The following is a 22,500-nucleotide window of genomic DNA, read 5'->3' as shown; positions in this document are numbered from 1 at the left end:
GATAAAAAGTAGAGGTTGACCGATTTTATCGATACCGATATCTAGGTTGGATCGTACTTGCCGATAACCGATTAATCAACTTATATGTTTTTTTTATATCCAGTATCAATAAAAAAAAAAAACTAACACTCATTTTACTAACACTGTAAAATAGTACTGAACTTTACTACAAAAATAAAAAACAAATCATAAAAATGTGCTAAATGAAATGTGAATATATTCATTAATGAATATAATTATATAATTAATAATAAATATAATATAGTGCTCTCCGTGCAGCGCGCAGTTTTGCGCGTAAAAACAAACAGCACGTCAGTGATTCGCCTCTAGAGGCCGCTCTCGTAATGAAGTCGGATATGGATTTTTGCTGATGGTTCGGTGCCAGTTAATATTTTACAATTTGTAGTGGTGGGTAAGTTGCTGTGGTATAGGAGACAACATGCAGAGGAACACTTAGAGGAAAACCATCAGCTTTGAGGTGGTGACAGAAACTCCACTCGTTAGTTGAGAGTTCATCACCCTGTCTCCATGCGGAAACACAAATTCAGCACCCAGGCGCTGTTCTTTATACGGGGATTACTGAGACAGCCGGATTGGACTGCTGACGATTTGACTTGATCCTGATAATTCTCCAAAGCTGTTATCTGAGTTGTTGCGGAGGCAACAAGCTCGAGTGAGATTAGATCACGAATTTCTGAGCTTTTTATGAATGCTAAAAGATGCATGTGAGATGATAAATTAGAAATCAGAGTCGTTATTATCGTTATCTCCTCAAGTCTGTTTGGGCAACGTGACAAAAGACACATCATCATCATCATGTATCAGCTAAATAAACAATAATTTTCATATTAACTTCTTATAATTTCTTCAAAAGTATTGGGACACCAAGCTTTTCCACACATGTGGTTCTTCCTTAAACTGTTCCCACAAAGTTCAAGGCACACAATTGACTCGGACGTCTTCAAGTGCAAGAGCACAAAATTCTCCGCTTCACTTGAACTAGGAGACCCAAACCTGTTCCAGCATGGCAATGCTCCTGTGCACAAAGCCAGCTCCATGAAGATCTGCATGAAGAACCTCAACCCTATGGAACATCAATGAATGTGAACACTGACTACACCCCAGGCCTCCTCACCTCACCTCCATCAGTAAATAGAAAATATGTCATTTCTTTAATGTCATTAAAACATTTTTAATATATATATACACACACACACACACACACACAAGAGATTAATCGGCACCAAGAGAACTATCAGCTTTTTGAAAAAATCCAAACTGATAGTTTTTCCGGTTGTGTTGGAGCGGCTGAGAAGGTCCGCTGTCATTATACAGTACGAGAGCGGCCTCTAGAGGAAAATCACTGACACTACGTGCTGTTTGTACACCAGCTCTGTTTCTCCATTATAATTTAAAGCTTCGTAACGTTGACTAATAAAATAGAACTAGAAATGGGCCATGTCTTAAGTGTCTTTTTTTTAATTATTCATTTTGGATGTAAATGTTTTTATTTATGTGGAGGAAACCCATCCTCATCTGGGTGCCACAGAGTGCAGTGATGATCAGATGCAGTAGTCCTGAGTCAGTGTAGCAGACTGTTAATATTTAGTACAGTCCAACTCCTCAACGCTCATGTGTTACTCCGTAACCTCGTGGATCTCCAGGAGCTCCTATTGTTGATTAATCAGTTTAATTATTGAAGCTAAAATGCCGCTGTTTAATTTGGAATAATGCGCCTCTGGGTGCTAATGGGGTGGATCACAGTCTCTTTAATAACAACCGGGGCAAATCCAAAGGACAGAAAAAATAAATAGGATAAGGTCAGGGCCTCATTTGTAGTGAATAATGGAAGCTGTCATGGGAGAAAAAGACCTCAAAGTGTGTGTGTGTGTGTGGACACACTGTAGGGCTTATGAAGCCTCGGCCATGCAAAATCTCTCTTCTATGAAAAGAGCTGGTGATGTCATTCACGTTCGAGTTGATTGTTTGACCACACTCTGCTAGGTGAATGCTGGGGCTCGTTCACAACTGCTGCCAGAGTAGTGCGAGTACAGAAATGTACAGAAATCCATTCAGGAGAAAAAAAAGAGTAGTTGAGCTGATTCACTGAAAAGCATTGAAACTGTCATCGCTATACAGAAGCCCATGGACCCCACTAGACCACTTATACACAGCTTGATACACAGCAAATGGCCGATTGTTATGTGATTAAAATCTGATCAGTTCCATGAGCATTTCATGATAAAGTGATTTTTCTTATCTGGAAATGCAGCATGCATGGCTCAGGATTTTCTGGTGTAAAACCTTTTCTGGAACAATTCCTGAAAAACTCATTCATAGTCAGAGCCATAAACGAGGCTACGTGTGATAAACGAGGCTACGTGTGATAAACGAGGCTACGTGTGATAAACGAGGCTACGTGTGATAAACGAGGCTACGTGTGATAAACGAGGCTACGTGTGATAAACGAGGCTACGTGTGATAAACGAGGCTACGTGTGATAAACGAGGCTACGTGTACAGAGCGATAAACGAGGCTACGCGTTCACAGTGTCTCCGATTACTCGATGTGTTCCGGCTCTTACACGTGAAAACGTGGTGTGTTTTAGCAGCGCAATCGCTGCAGGAGTACAGGAGTCCTTGGTGAGCTGCAAACATGACCTGACTTGTCGAATGCAAAGTGTGTGTGTGTGTGTGTGTGTGTGTGAGAGTGAGAGAGAGAGTGAGAGAACGGGAAAAGGAGAGAAGTGAGGAAGAAGGAGAAGAATAGTGACGTACCTGTAGTCTACAGTAGCACAGTACTGCGATGATGCACAGTAAGATTATTGTAGCTAGAATCCCGCCTGTGATGACCACTGTCCCGGCTGTCATTCGAAAAACTCTCCATCAACACCCTTGGAGAGACACACACACACACACACACACACACACACACACACACACACACACACACACACACAATGATGGTGAGAGATTAAAAAGAAAGTCCGAGCACAGCAAAGCGTCCTTGTGATTGCAAAACAGACCTCATTAACATCACAGGAAACCTCCGAACTTCAATCAAACACAAATAACAGCTTTTGTACAACACGGTAAGAGCCTGAGGCAGGAGCAGGAAGTGACACGGGGTGAAACAGAGGAGCAAAACCGTGAGATCCTGCAGATTTGAGCTTTGGGAGGACGAAGGAGGGAGCGAACTTTTATCTTGTGCCTTGAGCCATTGATGAACAGTTACAGAGTCTCTGCATAGGTCCGAGTCCCGGTGAACAAGGTTGCCACGGAAACAGTATCTACAGTATATTATTGAACACGAGAAGCACGAGTTTTGTGTTAACGCGAGTGAGGAGTGAACATAAAGGGTGCCAATACATTTATACATCTTAAACACTTAATGCATGGTTTTTCCGTAATGATTGGGAATGAGAGAAATATGTTTTCCCATGTCGGAGCTGCCAAACAGAAACACACACACACACACACACACACACACACACACACACACACACACACACACACACACACACACACACACACACACACATAAGAATTTTGATACCTTCGTTTATTTTTTGATTTAATATTAAAGCAGATACAGGAGAAAACGACTTATTGGTGAAATTATTAATTCAATTATTCATTGTAAAAATATAACTTTTTAATAATTTATTTTTAGATATTTCATCATTTATTTTTTTATTCTGAAAACAAAAAAACAAGGTCCCATTTTATTTTATGAATGTATTTTATTTTTATTGCAATTCTACTGTATTTTTTTTAATACTATGAAAAAATATTTTTATTAATGTATTTTTTATAAGTTCTATTTTAAAGTACATATGGTTTGAAAAGTCGGGTGTCCCAATACTTTTGCCTTCAAAGTGCATTCAGTGATTCAGGGTTTGATAAAAGTTCAAAAGGTCAGAACATGCTCAGTGTGCACACGTTACAACAGCAGAGACTCATTAACATACAACCTCTGCCTACACAGCATAAGCCACGCCCCCAAGATCAAAATTCAAATACAGCTCAAATTAATTTACAAAAATAAATCTAAACAAAATAAACTTTTAAATAAATAAAATACCTATAAACATACAATAAATGTAGAAACAAATAAAAAAAATATTAATACAAATATATCAAATATTCCCGTATTCACCATAGAAGTTCCACCACACGCAGGAATCCTCCATGGAGATCAGTGAGGTCATTAGGAAATGTGTATAATCACCCTCTCACTCTGGATGGAACTGGATGTTACTATGGTTACAGGTGTTTATAAGCGCATTAGTTTAGATTCAACTGACAAACACAAATTACCTGCGTGTTCAACACTCTGAACTCACACCTGAACTTCCAGCCAATCACAGTCCAGCATTTACACCTGAACTTCCAGCCAATCACAGTCCAGCATTTACACCTGAACTTCCAGCCAATCACAGTCCAGCATTTACACCTGAACTTCCAGCCAATCACAGTCCAGCATTTACACCTGAACTTCCAGCCAATCACAATCCAGCATTTACACCTGAACTTCCAGCCAATCACAATCCAGCATTTACACCTGAACTTCCAGCTTATCACAGTCCACAGGGGGAAAATGAGTGATACAAACGTGTGAGAATACGTGCGTCTTGTGGTTGGTCTCTGCAGCGTGCACTCGGAGGAAAGTGTGAGTCTAAATAACAGCTTTTTCTGTGGAGCGGTGTGAGTGTGATTTCTCTCTGGATGGATATTTTAGGTCTCAGAAAGAGGACGTGTCTGGGACACGGAGGACGTCTGGGCATCCTAAAATAACAGCCACAATCAGGATGCTTGTGGACCAGATTCCATCCTGAACCTGAACCAAGTATTTATCACACATCAGGAGAGAAAAATCAGTACAGAATATAAAAAAACTATAATTACTATTATACAAGTAATTTAAATATTATAATTATCAAAGACCATATTACAGCTTTTGTCTGATTAAAACACAAACTGCTTTCTTTACTAACTTTAGACCTCTGCGTGTGTGTGTGTGTGTGTGTGTGTGTGTGTGTGTGTGTGTGTGTGTGTGTGTGAGAGCCGTATTCGTCTCAGCCAATCAGGTGAGCTGTCCTCGGGTAACTCGTACCTGCCCAGTGGAATCGAGTTATAACGTTCTAATCCGATTCGTTCGGAGCCCAAATGTAATCAATAGTCCTGAGTTGGAAATGAAACAGTGCTGTTGGTTTTTATTAGATCCTGAGAACATTGACGTGAACGGGAAAGAGAAGAGCCTGCTGGGATTGTGGGCGGAGACACGCAGACTCCAATGGCCTCTATGGTGGTGGTGGTATTTTGCGGTAAGCCTTAACAATGTTGTGTTGTTACTGAGGTGTTGACGCACGTTAACGAAGCGTTTGAGAGACGACGGGAGCAGATTTTAATAGGAAGCCGTTTCTGATAATATCTGCTAATGATTAGAAATAAAACAAACCTTTCGATCAGGACCAAAGTCATGGCAACTTATAGTTCTCATTTTGTGTTTCAGCACCGTTTGCCTTTTATGGAGATTTGTGGGTGTGGCTTAACCAAATCTGGCAGGAAGCATTTTTTACACTCTGGCCACAACATCCTCACTCATGCATTCTTTGTTTTTTATTTCACACTGAAACCTGTATGCTAATTCTAAACCTGAACACGCCTACACACGAGCTTTAGCTCGCTAACTAGCCACCGGCTAATCAGCTAATTCAATTACATCTGAAAAATCAATTAAAAGGAGAAATTCTGCAAACATTTAAAAGACTTTTAGCACAATATCTTCATAATCCTGATGATACATGACACGATTAAGCATTTTATCTCTGACAAAGGAGTCAGTTCTGCATTTCCAGTCTCTCTCTCTCTCACACACACACACACACACACACACACACACACACACACACACACACAACTTGATGAACTGGAAGACTGATTAGAGAGCAGGCAGATGCAGGACGTCTCTCCCACCTCCCTGAGGGAGAACTTAATTACATCTCTGCGTGGAGTGTGTTGATATACTGTGGCATATAGCATTAATTATTTACCACACACACACACACACACACACACACACACACACACACACACACACACACACGTTAATCCGGACAGTTACCATGTGTCATTTTGTTCATTTGTAGCTTTCTGACCAGCCTGAAGTGTTGTATTGCTCTCATACCACACATTATTACACCCTGATTAATTTTTATCCATTTATTGTTACAATAAAGGTACGTTTACCTTTGTTTCTCTCTCTCTCTCTCTCTCTTTTTCTTTCTTGTTCATCATTGTATCAATGTTTGGGGTCTGGAAATTCAGTTACAGAGTCTCTGCATAGGTCCGAGTCCCGGTGAACAAGGTTGCCACGGAAACAGTATCTACAGTATATTATTGAACACGAGAAGCACGAGTTTTGTGTTAACGCGAGTGAGGAGTGAACATAAAGGGTGCCAATACATTTATACATCTTAAACACTTAATGCATGGTTTTTCCATAATGATTGGGAATGAGAGAAATATGTTTTTCCATGTCGGAGCTGCCAAACAGAAACACACACACACACACACACACACACACACACACACCACCAGGTTGAGATGGTTTTGTGTCGCTGTGGTATAAAGCCGCCTCTCAGATATTGTATGAGGATTGAATTAAGCTTTATAGCAGAGTTCATTCATGATCACAGCTGAGCTGAAAAATATTCTGATATCTGATCTCAGAGTTCCGGCTGTTTTACCTGAACCACAGCATAAGCCACGCCCCCAAGATCAAAATTCAAATACAGCTCAAATTAATTTACAAAAATAAATCTAAACAAAAGAAACTTTTAAATAAATAAAATACCTATAAACATACAATTAATGTAGAAAAAATATATATATATTAATACAAATATATCAAATATTTATATAATAAAATGGGTTAAAAATTCATAGTAATTAACAATATTCCAACCTTTTCTTTTCTTTTTTTATTAAAATGATTATTTCAGAATTCTTTTTGTTATTTATTATTTAAAATATTTAAATGAATTTAAATGTAATGTGGAATCTAAAGTCTGATTGAGTTTATTAGAACTCTGTTTATAGCAGTGAATAGCAGTGTGCATCACTGCATGACCTCAGAAGAACCTTAATCTCTTTACATAAGAACCAGACAGTCATAAAGTCACTTCTTCATCACTGAGTCATCATCATCATCATCATCATCATCATCATCATCATCATCATCCTCTACACAACTCCAGCAGGATACTGAATATTTGTGCCTGGAAGTGAATAACAATTTTATAAAATAATATATATATAGTATGTTAATATATACATACATATACACATTATATGTAAATATATATATATATATATATATATATATATATATATATATATATATATATATATATATATATATATAAATTTTACAAAATGTTATTCATTATATATAGTAGTTAAATAAAAAGCATCAGACTTTTTCTCATGCATTAACACACACACACACACACACACACACACACACACACACACACACACACACGAGTAGATTTATTGAATAAATAGTTAATAATACATTATGAAGCTGTTGGAGTAACTCCTGCTGCTGTTCCTCATTTAAGAATTTTCTTCTCAAATTTATCTTCTACCTCGAGTCGTTTACCAGAAACCCTGTATTTACTGTAGAAGTTCTACCAGATGCAGAAATCCTCCATGGAGCTCAGTGAGGTCATTAGGAAATGTGTACAATCCTGATCTTCCAGCCAATCACAATCCACTATTCACACCTGAATTTCCAGCCAATCACAATCCACTATTCACACCTGAACTTCCAGCCAATCACAATCCACTATTCACACCTGAACTTCCAGCCAATCACAATCCACTATTCACACCTGAACTTCCAGCCAATCACAATCCACTATTCACACCTGATCTTCCAGCCAAACACCATATAGCATTGACACTGACAGGGTATAAACTGTAGATAAAGCCATGTTTAATGTGTTCTGTGTGGTTGTAGAATCAGGACAGTTACAAAAAACATGTTTAGCGTGTGCGTGTGTGTGTGTGTGTGTGTGTAATTGCTTTTTAAATGATGTAATTAAACACCGTCGTTCTATATAATCTACATGGACATGAACACACACACACACACACACACACACACACACACACACACACACACACACACACACACACACACACACACACCCCTCCTGCCTTTAGTTACAATATTAAAGGTCATTCTCAGAGTCTCTCAGTGCAGATGTGAGATGAGATTTTCTTCATGTCTAAAATGGCCACCTGCATCACAGCCAGGTCAGGGGTGAGGGGTCAGGGGTCACGCCAATGCTAAATGACATCACGTCACCATGACAACAGGACGAAGGTGTCCAGTAGGAGTGATTCTCACCGCTGCATGCGTACAGACGGATCATCTCCGGGCGTCTCTCTGCGTCCAGAGGTATATTTATTTCTGATGATTTCAAGATTCCAGGCTGCAATTCTCTAGAAAGATCTGAGTTTTATTAAGGAGTTAAAAGTGGGTGGTGCCATGTGACATTTTAATACAGAAACCACAGTAAAAGTCAAATATTCATAAAGAGAAATGAAAATGATGGAAAGCTGCAAGTTACAGTTTTACCTCTGTTATTAAAGTGTCACCACTGAGACTCCTTCTGATAGTGTTTCATAAAATATTATTATTCAAACATTTATAAAAGCTGTACATCGTCAACTGAGCGTCTGCTGTACACGTCCCTTTCAATATGAGTTGTTACTATAGAAACGATAACGTGTCAGGATGAGTGTGTTTTATCCATATAAAATGTCGCAGCACATTCATCTCCAAAAATCTCTATAAGGACGTAGCGACGTGTTGGTCTTCTCACACACACAAAACGTGAAACCTGAGATTTCAGTCCAAACTTGTTTTCATGTTACCTTTACAGCAGCTTTTATCTGCACTGAGCTCTTACATCTAACCACACACACACACACACACACACACACACACACACACACACACACACACACACACACACACACACACACACACACAAAAAGAGAAAATGTCAAAATGTGTGTGTGTGTAGTAGAGTGAGTTTTATGTGAGACCAAGCTTGATTAATCATCTGCCAATCAGTATTATTATATATATTTATATTTATGTCTGATGATGTGCTTGAGATGGAATTTAAATACATTTCTGAAACCTCACACTCATCATGGCACGGAAACTGTTCCCTAAACGTGCTTTCCTAAAAATGTTGCTGCTCCAAAAAAATCAGTAGGACATGAAAACCTCATCCCTCCGTCATCTCCTCTAAAACTCTGACCGTGTGAAAAGGATCTCGTTGCCTTTGTCCATCCTCACACTCGTACAGAAACGAAGCGGTCCGCCTTCGGCGTGGACGAAACACAAACCCGTCTCACGGTCGTCCGGATCGAACGTGTCCGAGTCAGAGTGCTGACGCAGGAGCTCTGGGCCTCGTGTTTGTGGAAGCGGGAGGAGATCAGTACTCGCGTGTCACAGCATGGAGATCGAGCTTCACTTCACACGTGGACTTTGTCAAGACTGAATCATCATCGCCTTCTTTGTGGTGCGATCACAATCTCAACAATCTCTCAAATCTCAAATCTGTTCGCGGCCTCCTGCGGCGCCAGGCTGCGAACGCCACTCGCCTCTCGCATCACACCATCCAAACGTTTTTATATTCCAAACACAGAACGATTGAATCCTGATTCCTGATTGGTCGGAAGGTGTTGATTAATTCTCTATGCATGTGTACCACACACTAGAGGTAGAATAGATGTTTATGTTACGCTAATGGAAGGAGTCTTAAATACGTTATATTAATAATTACATTACAAAACAGACCAATCTGTGATCGGCACCATTTCTAGCTCCGCCCACACATTAATGTTGAGTAGAAAAGGGAACTTGATAGAGTACCGGTACCAGATCAGAGAAAGCAAGAAGACGCATTTGTTGTAGTAAAACTGGATGTCCTGTGTGTGTGTGGTCGCTTCTCTGTGAACATCTGAGGCTGTAAAGCTGTTTGATGAAGTGATGTGTCCTGCTGAGTAAAAGTTCCTCCTCACGCCAGCTGCATGCGACGCTGCGGTGCTGCTGATTGCTAAGGGAGCTCCAACGCTGCTGCTCAATCCATTCCTCAGTTTAGTGCAAGAAAAACGGAACACAGGCCAAAAAAAGTCCCTGTTGCTTTAATGGTCTCAGTGAGATACAGGAGATGAAAGCTGCTAGATAATGAAGACTCGTGCAGTGCAGCCTCGTGGGAAAGATGAGCAGACATGTTGTTTCTCTGGTCCAGGCATGCCGGGGGATACTGAGGGTGAGGTGCCCTTGGATGAGGAGGCAGGGCAGTTGCCTCACTAACAGCGGGTGGTGGGAATGCTATGTGTGTGTGTGTGTGTGTGTGTGTGTAAGATTCAGAAACATGCTGTGGGTGGAAGAAGACAAGTACAGACACTGAGGAGGTCGAGCGCTTAGCTATTTGCATTCTCGCAATGAAAAGAATGGGGCGTGGCACAAAAAGGAAGTGTTATTACTTAAACTGGCGTTTTTTAAGTTACCTTTGTTGTGGTGGAGGAGGCGTGGCCTCTGAGCCACCAAAGAAAGGAGACGTGGTCTGTTGTATTTATAAGGGTTTGGTCTCTGTGGATGTTAGTCCTAGTAGAGGATTAAGGCGTGGCCTCAAGGTCATTTAAGGAAAGGGGCGTGGCTTTAGTATGAATGTGAAAGTGTTCCAGCTTCAGATTTAATAAAGGAGACGTGGCCTCTGTTCCTCCTGGCCACAAGATAGGAAAGTGGTGTAGCCAATGCTTTAGTCACAGTAGAGCAAAGAGGTGTGGCCATTACAAGAGCCATGTGCTTGTTCCATTAAAGGAGGCGTGGTCTCTGTGTTTGATCCAGTGAGGGAGACGTGGTCTCTGTGTTTGATCCAGTGAGGGAGGTGTGATCACTGTGTTTGACCCAGTGAAGAAGGTGTGGTCTGTGTTTGACCCAGTGAAGAAGTTGTGGTCTGTGTTTGACCCAGTGAAGAAGGTGTGGTCTGTGTTTGACCCAGTGAGGGAGGTGTGGTCACTGTGTTTGACCCAGTGAAGAAGGTGTGGTCTGTGTTTGACCCAGTGAGGGAGGTGTGGTCACTGTGTTTGACCCAGTGAAGAAGGTGTGGTCTGTGTTTGACCCAGTGAAGAAGGTGTGGTCTGTGTTTGACCCAGTGAGGGAAGCGTGGTCTCTGTGTTTGATCCAGTGAGGGAGGTGGATCAGTGAGGGAGGTGTGATCTCTGTACCTGTTCCAGTGAAGGAGGCGTGGCTTTGTGCCTGTCATTTAAATTTAATATGTCATTGCAACAAGAGGAAGGAGGCATGGTCTTTGTGTCTCTGTCTCTTCAGGAAGGTGTGGACCCTGAACTGTTTACACATCTCACTATATATCGGGTTATCTGATACTGAGACAGATTTGAAGGACATCAGATCAAAACTTGATTCAGAATCTCAAATCAGATTTAACAGAAAAAGGAGGCGGGGCCTGGGAGAGAGCAAGATGGAGGAATGGCCTTTAAATAAACACATTTATTTTACATTTTGCTTCAGTTTTGCTGCAATGTTTTGGACTGTAGAATTGTTCTTCAGTATGCAGACTAAATACAATTAGTTTTATGTAGGAGAGGGAGGCTGAGGAAGAGGGGGAGGAGAGGAGGAGGAGTGGAGAAAGTGAGGGGGAGGAGAAGCAGAATTCATTAACCTGATTATTTAAGGGAAGCCCTTCCCCCTTTTCAGCTTCGACCTGAGAAGGTCTAACCTCGCTGAGGCTCATAGGAGATGAAGGTGTCATGAAGACTGCGGCGTTTCTGCTATCATGTTTCACACGCAGATTATTTTCAGCGTTAACATGGAGACTTTAGAAAGTTTTGGTTCTGATATCAGAATCGGCGCTTCTGTAAATAAAATCTATTCATTTCATATTAATTTTAGCCAACGAGCAGGTTTTACAAGCGTATCTACATCACTCTCTCCACATAACCTTTTCATCTGCACAACTTGTAAATGTTTTATCCTCAAAACATCAGCATTTGTTATGTAAAAGGAGGTTTGTTGTGTATATGAGTCTTGAGTCTTAAATTTCAACGGCCTTGTACAGAATCGTGCACATTTCTTTGGAGTTTTTGAGAAGAAAACCACCACCACCACCACCAGTTTTAATGTTTGAGTAAATAATAGAAAATAATAACAGTGTACATTTCCCAGCTCAGAAATGTTTATAGTTATTTAGGAATCTATTTATGAAAAATTACAGTCTAAGAAATGGTGATATATGTATAAGTAGCTTTATGTAAAATCTGTAGTTGTTTTTAGGAGATGACCAATGCCCTTGTGTTTTCCTTTGCGTGCCTTTGCAATTCTAAGAACAAACCGGAAGTAAGTGGATCTCAAACACCCGTGACTGAACTTCAGGACCATGGACAGAGCAAATCTAGAGCTCAACTTAACAAACAGATCCAGAGCAGATCTAGAGCGAGAAACGGCGTGGTCAGAGTGAGACTGCAGCTCCAGATCTATTTCCTGTTAAAAAAAAAAAAAGCCAAGGCTGATATTTCAGCAGCTTGGCGCAGTGACACTGAGCTTCCAGACGCTGAATGGAATCAGTAAAATAATTAACTTTTTATTTTTACTGATGAATTAAAGCGTAGTGTTCGCTTATAATTAGATGCAGCAAATTGTGGTGTTCATGAGACACTACAGAAGCTGTGTGGATTCATTCTTAAAGGAAAAACTACGCGTAAAAATCCGACTCTGTGCCCAAAACGTAAACCGCCAAGTTTTTTTATAATATAAAATAAAAACACGACTTCAATAAGCGGCTATAAAACTCACCTTCAGCAGCAGTGGAATGAATCAGATCACCTGCATGAAGAAGCAGCGGCTGTGGAGAAGCTCATCCGGATCGAAATCAGAGATCAGAAAATCATGGATGGAGAGATGGGCGCCATGAAAGCCGGGGCCGTGCCGTTTCTTCACCCGGGAGAAGTGTCGGGGAAATTCTCTTAAAGAACCGCAGGAGAAGACTCGAACATCAGGCGAGAAGGAGGCACATGGAGGACGGAGAGGCTCGTGTTTTAACAGATGAAGAAATCAAGCAGTTCGGGTGTAGAACATCCACCGGCTCTCAGGAGTGAGTTCCGCCTGCCTGCCTGCCTGCATGCGCTTATGAGCGATCTTAGGAAATGAATAACACGTTGTTAAGCCATAGAGCACTTTACGAGCTGCGTATGAGCTTCTTACGAGCCTCTGCGTCCGGACTCAATACAAACCAAAGCCTTGAGTCACAGTACAGAGGAGAAAAAACACACGGCAGAGCTGGGTTGCCAGATCTAAACGCACGGTTTAAACTCCTCCCACAATCCACTCTAAACTCCAACCCAAAAAAATAAAATAAAAAATGTACACTCGATAAGCAATAAACTCATGACTAATAAAACTTACTGTTACTAACCTGAGATTTTGTGATAACAGCACATTACAATGTGTTTTATTTCTTTCAAACCTTCTGAAATCTGCACTCTGTACATTTCTTTACTTTTTATCCATATTAAGTTACAATTTAGAGACGTACCAGTGCCATTTGGATCCCACTTCATGTGGAGTTTGGACACTGGACCTCTTTGAGTTTTTAAAGGCTCTGGCATGGAGGATCTGGTGTTGGATCTGTGATAATCTCAGATGTTGAGCTATTTTATGAGTTGCTCAGTAGCTCCTGGTTCCATAATCTCAAATAATCTCCATAGTTCCTTTTCTTATACACCGTTCTCTCACCACTCGTTTTTTCCTTCACCTGGGGCTGATTTCTTTCTAGCTCAGACTGTAGACCATCAGTGAAAGTCAGGTGATCACGCTGTAACACATCATCAGCTGCGTTGGAGAAGGTATGTATTAAATAATAAACAGAAACGAGTTTAGATGAGTTTTTCACTCCATCATTCGTTTTTTCCCCATAATTAATTTATAGGAAAAAACGAACAAAACGTTAATCTCACAACATGACAAATTGCTTTAATGCAAATAATTGAAAAATTCATTGTTCAGATGTTGATAGAGTTTAGATTTTAGCACAAACTGGACAAATCTGTGGTACAGAAAATTGATTAATAAAAAAAAAAATCAAAATCAGAAATAAATCAAAAGTGTGAAGAAAATTAAATAAATATAATTACAACAAAAATGTTTAGGCAAAATCTCAGATATAAAATTATATGATTTGGCAACCAGAAACCGTACTGTGCTGCTTGGTCGCACGTCTGATCACGCACACACTCGCCATTATCATATATCGAAACAAGCCAGAGAGCGCACACACACACACACACACACACACACACACACACACACACACACACACACACACAGAGCCTTTACAATGTCCTGGGTACCGGTGATGCTTCGCAATGTGGTTGTCATGGCAACTCCTCCAAACTCACCTGGAAGACACAGAGCTGTGATGTAACTGGTTATATATTTACAGCAGAATCAGTCGCAGCTGCAGAAAGGACTTCATATTTTCTTCGTATACTTTCTAGTTGTTCAAACTCTTAGTGTGGTGTTCTACAAAAATGTTGGCACCCCTCTAACCCTGGAACTGAAAAGATCTCTTTATAGACACATCACTGAACAGAGGTGGTTTATTTTCAGGACAGAGGTGACCCAAAGATAGTTTTGTGTGCAAGTGTGTTTGTGTGTGTGTGTGTGTGTGTGTGTGTTGTTGTTGTTAGGCTTTTAATCTCCTTTGTGTCACCACAGAGCTGACAAATGGTCCACAAATCATTTTCAACAACCAATTAGAAACCACAGCTGATGAAGCTCAGGAGTCGATGGAGACATTCTGTGTGCTGAAATACGTTTCTGTGACATCCCCGGAGTTCATTACAGTCCTAACGACGTGACTGACGAGCTTTATTCCCCTTAACACCACAGCAATTTACTGACATTTATTTATTAATTAAAGAATAACACAATTCAGTTTGCCATCTGTTTAATGTTTGTTTCTTTTTTTCTCTTATGCTATAGCAGCTGTAAACATCTTTCCTCAGCAGTTTCTCTCCTTTTTCTCTCGTTCTTTTTGGTCGGTGTGCTGTTACACGTCCCGATCAACGAGTGAGCAGTTGCTATAGAAACGATAACGAACAAGAGAACGTAACGTGAACATGGAAATAAACCTGTTTTGCTGTCAGAGCTGCTGTTCTGGAGAATTAATCAACACCTTCTGACCCAATCAGGATCCAGATTTCAATAAGAAAGAAAACATGTGTTTTTGGTGTGTTTCTGTGCAGGTTCTAGTCTCCAGGCTGCTGAGGAGCAGTAAAATGCTCTGTGAGTCACATTCCCATTTCTCATCCATGGCTGTTTCCTGTCTGACTGTTTGATGGAACCAGTGGGTGTTTACGGGCAACATAGAAGGCATAAATAATTCTCTCTCTCTTTCTCTCTGTTCTCTCATTTCTCCTCACCCGTATTTGCACACTTGATCACCGGACGGTTAAACAGCATTAACAACCATTGTGTTTTCCTTCCGAATCTGATGTCGATAAAATGAAGCATATAACTGGAGCACAAACTCAGAGTCTGTCCATCTGGAGATGGATGGAGGCCAACACAAGCACGCCCAACACAGCATCCATCTGTACGTCCCCACAACACTCAGCGTGATAATGACCGGTGTCTAGGACACATGGAGGAACCGCATGCCTCCTGGATTCACTCCACTTTAATCTGTTTGTGGTCATGTGACCTTTTTTTTTTGGTGATTCTTGCTTTTTTTTAAATCCTGCATCTGTGTTCCTTTATTCATCATCAATTTCACTTCATTTAGAAATTTGGTTTAATTTGGGAGGACGACTTGAGCAGATGATAAAATAACACATGATCCAGCACTTCCTCCTCCTCCTCCTCTTCTTCTTCTTCTTCTTCTTCTTCTTTTGCTTATTTTTCTTCTTCTGCTTCTTCTTGTTTTTCTTCTTATTTTTTTCCTCTTCTTCTTGATCATATTTTTCTTCCTCCTCTTCTTCATTATCTTTTTGTTCTTCCCTTTTCTTCTTCTTCTTCTTCTTCTTTTTATTCTTCTTCCTCTTCCTCCTCCTCTTCTTCCTATTCTTCCTCTTATTATGAGTAGTAGTAGCAGTAGTAAAGTAATGTACTTTTAAATCTCCCTGAACTCGGACAGGAACTCGTGTGCAACACTTAATGAAGTCAGCTTGAGATGCTAAGGGGAGGTCATGTGACTGTTATATAAAAGGGGACAGAGTTATATTCCACCAATCACTGATGTTCTGTCCATCAAGCTCCACCCATATTACCCTTAAAAACATACAAATGCTTGATCTGGAACTAAAACAGTAACACACTAAATGCATTATTTATCCATTTCTTGCCATCTCTTCTTGCTATCCTTTTTTTCTTATATCCTCATTCTATCCTTCTCTTTTCACATTTCTGTTACTTGTCACTGCTGACATTTCCCCCACTGCTGAGCTCTGGATTGTGATTGGTCAGAAGGTGTTGATTAATTCTCCAGCACAGCGGCTCTGACAGTAGCGCAGTTTTATATTGATGTGTTTCCATAGCAACCGCTCATTCACGGGGGACGTGTAAAACTGCGTGTAATGGTTCATACCGTGAGAGTTTTTTTAATCAGATAGAGATTTTGTAACAATGTAACATTTATGTAAGGAGTCTCCAGTGTCTGTACTGTGCAGCTGCTGTAAATGCAGATGTTTTTCAGACGTATCAGATGCTTCAGCGCCGCTTTCAGAACATTACAATTAAATTATCAGATAAAATCATAATTAATATAAAAGTGGCTGATGAGTCACACTGTGAGGAAAAGAGAGAGATAAAGGAGGAGAGACGAGAGAGAGAAAAGAGAATAGAAAAAAGAGGAGGGGTAGGAGAGAGGAGAGAGAAAAAAAAAATTAGAAAAGAAGGAGTAGAAAGGAAGAAAGGAGAAGAATGGAAAAAGGAGAAACAGGAGATGTTTTTATTTATTTTTATCGATTTACTTTTTGCTTCTTGTCATCGCTCTGTTTTCTGTCTCTCTTTTTAATTTTCCTTCTTTTCATTATCCATCCATCCATCCATCCATTCATCTATCCATTTATTCATTCCTCAATACTTTCATGTCATTCTATCTTGCCTCTTTTACTTTTTCTTGTATTTTTCTCTGTTCTGTTCCAACCCCCTACTATTCACTGATCATCTTCTCATCCTTATCAAATTTCTGTTATTTCATCCCTTCATTTCTTTTCATCTTTCCATCTTTTTCGATTTTCCTGCCCCTTAATTCTTTCTTTTTTCAAACTTATCATCTCTTTCCTATTAGTTTGTCTTTACGTCCATGTTTTTGCTTCCCACTTTTAACTTTATTTACTCATCCCCCTACATTCTTTTTTATGCCATCTCTTTATTCCTTCCTTCCTTCTCATCCTCTTTCAGTCTTTTTTTAAATCTCCCTCTTTCTCCGCATTTCTTGCGTTTCTAATTTCACATCTGCTCGTCTTTTTCTGTTTCCTCATAAATCTTGATCTTTCCATCTGTTTCTCTCTCCTACGACAATTCCTTCCTTTCTTCCATCTTTTCTCTCTTTTTTCTCTGCTCTCCACTCTCTGACTCATCCAGAGGGTAAAAAGGGAAGTGGAAATAAAAGTGAAAAGCTGTTTTTCTATCGCATCAATTATTAACCCCACAAATAGTACGGAGCTGAGATTGGCCCATGTGGTAGTGACACAGCTCTGAATTATTCATGGTTGGAGGAAGATAGATGGAAGTGAGGCTATTTCTCTCTCTCCAGTCCTTCCGTTCATCCCTCCATCAACCTGCCATGTGCGTAAGACTTTACTCTCAACCCAACACCTGCTCTTTTTCTCATACCCACCATGATGACTAGCGCAGAGGGCAAACACACAGGTTTATTTAAAAAATATTAAAAAAACTTAAGAGGCTGCATCAATTACAGGAGATATGAAGAAGGAGACAGTAGAGAAAGAGAGAATAAAGGAGGAAATAGAACAGTAGAGAAAAAGAGAATAAAGGAGGAAATAGAACAGTAGAGAAAGAGAGAATAAAGGAGGAAATAGAACAGTAGAGAAAGAGAGAATAAAGGAGGAAATAGAACAGTAGAGAAAGAGAGAATAAAGGAGGAAGGAGAACAGAAGAGAGAGGAAGGAGGTGAGAGTAGAAGAGAGAGGAAAACGTCTAGATGAAAGTTAGAAAGAAAGTGAGAGGAGAGATAAAGATAGGGAAGGAAGAAAGGAGAAAAATGGAGGAAGAGGAAGTAAAGACAAAAGATAAATGAGAGGAAGTAGTAACAGAGAGAAGAGAGGAGAAGGAGGTGATGGATAAGGAGATTAGAAGGTGGAAAAGAGAGCGAAGATATGACAGAGGAGACAGGATGAGAGATAAGTGAGAAGAGAAGAGAGATGAAAGAGAAAAAGGGAAGGAGAGAGGGAGAGAAGAGGGGAGAGAGGAGAGGAAGTAGAAGTTAGAAGAAGAAGGAAAGAGTGAAATAGAGAGAAGTGATGAAAGAGGACTAAAGTAAGGAAAGAGAAGTGTGGAGAGTAGAAGAAGGGTAGAGGAAACGGAAGGAAGGACAGATGGAGTAGAAGAGAGAAAAAGGACAGAGAGATTAAGAAAAGACAAGAGAAGATAGCAAAGAGAGAACAGGGGATTATTCATATATTGTGAAGGACAAGCGGAAAGGAGACCATTTCTCTCATTCTTGTTCTTTCATTCATCTCTCCATCATCCTGCTTTTTGTGTAAGACTTATTGAACGCCTTCATTTTCTCATAACTAGCATGATGACTAGCGTGATGACTAGCGTGATGACTAGCATGATGACTAGCATGATGACTAGCGTGACTGACCAGTATGATGACTAACGTTGGTCACAATAATATGGGTTCACTTTAAAAAAAAAATCAAGTGATGCCATAATTCAGAGGAGATAATGAATGAGCCGTGCAGTGGGATGTGATCACTCCCCGTCCCGGTGACTCATTCTCACGGTTAATAAGTGTATTGTGTGTGGAAAAAGTGCTAGATTTTACATGGATGCATAAATAGACTGTGTGTGTGTGTGTGTGTGTGTGTGTGTGTGTGTGTGTGTGTGTGTGTGTGTGTGTCTCCTAGGCTGGATAATGTCAGTGTGAGCCTCAGGGCAGTGTGACTCTGCTCATTGTCTTTTTCTTTCTGGCTATAAAGTGTGTGAAGGCGTCGAGTGTAAAACCTGTAAACAGAGGAACTGCTCTGTGCTCTTCATCATGACTTCCTGTTGGCGTTTCCTCTCCACTGCTCACTTCATCTCTGTTCATCTCCAAACTCTGAGGACAGCCTGGGTTTGTTTAAGGACATGCTCCTCAAACACACTTAGTATATTATGTAGCATCATACCAAACTTCAGAAGGTACCAAAACCAGCTCACTGGAACTTTTGGTACCGGATTGGTAGCGAATAGGAGAAGCACAGTTCCAGATGTTTGGGTTAAATGTAGTCTTTGGGTTTTAAATGACTTTTAGTGACTAGAAACATTTACAGTTTAGCAGATGCACTTATCCAGAGACACTTACATTCATCTTTTTCATACAACTGAGCTGCTCTCTGGTTAAGAGCCTTTCTCATGGGCTCAGGACTGGCAGCTTGGTGTGGCTGGGATTTAATTTAAATTTAATTAATTTTGTTTTTTGTAACAAAAAAAAATTAATATAAAGCATTAAAAGCTATAAAATGTCACGTTTTATACCATTTGTCAACAGCAACAACATAAAATGTATCAAAAATCGACACATGATATTTTTCATAGTGTGCTGGTGTTATAATAATGTGAAACATAAAAATAAAGTCATATGGTAATATATTCAGATAAAAGCGTTATAATTTGTGCAGGATGTGTAAAGTGATCATTTATCCCAAATAAGTGCAAAGGTGGAGATTGTGATATAGTAGTCCTTTGTTAAAGCAGCTATAAACATCTACGTCCTCGTCTGGGTTTTTTCCTCTGTCCCTCTGTCCCTCAGTTAATAAGTTAATAAACACTTAAACTGTTGCTCTGAATGAATTCATCTGCTGAAGGCTGTAAATGTGAAGCTTTACCTCGGCCTGTTACACAGCATCGAAACTGGAGACTCCTTCTTTAAACGTCACATAAACCTTAATTCTTCTCACCATATCAACACACACACACACACACACACACACACACACACACACACACACACACACACACACACACACACACACACACACATAAAAGGTTCCTGTTTGAGAATTGTCCTAAACCTGAGAACTCGTCACGTCTAACTTCTGCCTCAGGCCTTTATTTTATTAGCAGGCTCTGCTCCAGTGTTTCTCTCCATCTCTCCCCTCCTCCATCCATCCATCCATCCATACATCTATCCATCCCTTTTTCTCTTTCTTTGTCTCTCTCTATTTCTGCAGCACACTCTATAGCCCTAGGGACCTAGATAACCTTTTGGTCCCCTCCTCCTTCTTCTCCTCGCTCATAAACAAGGTGTCCATGTTTCCCTGATTGAAATGAAACCATCAGCAGCTGGACTTGTGTTTCACGGTGCCTTCGGGCACAACCACACTCACTCTGTTTCCTTCTCTTCAACACGCTTCTGTTCTCATACTCTTTTACTTTCTTACAAGGCGAGTAGCAGGGTCTCCTGAAGCATCTTCTGATGTTCTGATGAATCCTCTACCAAGAGCCATTAACCTGCCAAGAACGTAAAAATCTCTGGAACGATGATGGCCAATCAAAATACAGACGTAAAAAATACAGCGCTTACTCATCACATACATCTTCATCCAGTGATGAGCGTCCTTCAGCTTTCAGGAGCATCGTGTTTAAAAGGTCTCATAGTATTTTATTGTGCAGTTTAAACATCAGAACAGGTTCCTCTGATTTAAGGTCACCACAAGGATTCTGATGGTGGTGGGTTTATGAGAAGGATTTTATGACAATCAGCTCATTTAACATAAGTCCAGTTCCAGTATCTGTGATTTAGAATTGAACCAAAAATCTCGAGACTTGTGCGTCTCTGGTGGAAGCAGATGTTTGGTTTTAGAAAGAAAAAAAAACAAAAGAGAGGAAAGAGACAAGTTTGGCTTGAGGCGAAATAAGCAATTGGATTTTGGTTAACCAGAACTAACATAATTAGCGGGAATAAAGTAGAGCCTGTCACTGGGTCGTGCTCTTAAAAAGCCCAAGCCTGGGGAGGAGAGAGAGCAGATCCAGAGCTGATCCACAAGTGGACAGAAGGACAATCACTCAGAAGACGCATAGAAGACCTTCAGTATTAATGTTGGCTACATTTGAAGAACACATTTCTTTTTAGAAACCCTGAGGAAAGTGTTTGAAATCATCTTTTAGAAATTCCTGAATCTTGTAAAACTTTCAAGACGGAGTGATGCGTCTCTTAAACAAGGACCTGCGTCTGCAGGATGTCACGCTGATCTACGTGATCCTGCTTGCTGCATTGGTGGTTCTCCTGGTTGCCCCGTACCATGCCTCAGTCCCATTTTCATCATTTCCAACTTTGTCTCCGTCTCCAGATGGTTCCTCGAGACCTTCCTTATCCTATCATGTTCCGCTGGATCCTGCTGGGCAGCTGGAGCTTTGTTGGAACATCAGTTACTCCAAACAGGAGGTGTACATGGAGCTCCGGGTCAAGGAGTTGCCCTACGGTCTTCTCCTGGGCATGTCGGACCGCGGGGAACCCACTAACGCCGACCTGGTGCTTTTGTGGAACGATGGGCACAAGTCCTACTTCGGGGTGAGAGCAAATGTGTGTGTGTGTGTGTGTGTGTGTGTGTGTGTGTGTGTGTGTGTGTGTGTGTGTGTGTGTGTGTGTGAGCGTGTGCAGAGCTAAATAATAATTAGTTACAGGTTTATGCAGAGGTTCATTAGGAACAGGTTTTTGTGTAGATCCCTGCATGAAAGGTTCCTAAAACCATTTAAAGAACTTTTTTCATCTAGTGTTAGAAAAGTGCTGAGTGAAATTATGAGGAAAAAATCAGCACAAAGGAACAGAGTGGATTTACATCTTATACATTTAAAATACATAAATAAATAGTTTAAAATTAAAGGTTTATGATTAAAAGCTAAATGTTGTCAAATAATATTACAATGTATTATATTATATTATATTATTGTAAATAAAACCTAAATAAATTAAACAATCTCATGATTCAAAACAAACACATTAATCCTGTAATTTATTATTATTTCTCCTACATTCATACATTCACTACATTTCATTTACTATTACAGGCCACATACACTATTACTATTATTATTATTATTATTATTATTATTATTATTATTATTATTATTATTATTATTATTTTATCTTTATAATATTTCCATTAAAAAAACAGCTTTAAAAAATTAATTAAAACAGATGGAAAATGTACAAAC

The 22,500-nt window shown here is 40.1% G+C and overlaps 2 protein-coding genes across 4 annotated transcripts in view; one reads left to right on the top strand and one right to left on the bottom strand.

Moving 5' to 3' along the window:
- The window catches only part of LOC310741226 (protein FAM163B-like), a 15,127-nt gene extending 2,079 nt beyond the window's left edge, over nucleotides 1-13,048 (bottom strand). For both annotated transcript variants that reach the window (XR_014537882.1, XM_083568864.1), the window contains exons 1-2: nucleotides 12,910-13,048; nucleotides 2,778-2,893 (exon numbers count right to left, since the gene is read on the bottom strand). Coding sequence is in view for 1 of the 2 variants with exons in the window: in XM_083568864.1 (XP_083424990.1) it covers nucleotides 2,778-2,870 (93 nt within the window). In the remaining variant the exon portion in view is untranslated. The remainder of the gene's footprint in view (nucleotides 1-2,777; nucleotides 2,894-12,909) is intronic.
- dbh (dopamine beta-hydroxylase (dopamine beta-monooxygenase)) overlaps nucleotides 12,541-22,500 on the top strand; it is a 21,486-nt gene continuing 11,526 nt past the window's right edge. The window contains exons 1-2 of one of the 2 annotated variants that reach the window (XM_083568772.1): nucleotides 12,541-13,207; nucleotides 21,636-21,856. In XM_083568772.1, coding sequence (XP_083424898.1) covers nucleotides 13,159-13,207; nucleotides 21,636-21,856 — 270 coding nt within the window. In that variant the 5' untranslated portion in view covers nucleotides 12,541-13,158. Of the gene's footprint in view, nucleotides 13,208-21,315; nucleotides 21,857-22,500 lie in introns of those variants that run through there. The other variant, XM_083568771.1, reaches the window with a different exon arrangement.

This window comes from Silurus aristotelis (assembly GCF_946808225.1).
Source record: "Silurus aristotelis genome assembly, chromosome: 18".
NCBI classification, from domain to species: Eukaryota; Metazoa; Chordata; class Actinopteri; order Siluriformes; family Siluridae; genus Silurus; species Silurus aristotelis.
The sequence above is the reverse complement of the archived record's forward strand: the minus strand, read 5'-3'. Positions and strand labels throughout refer to the sequence as shown.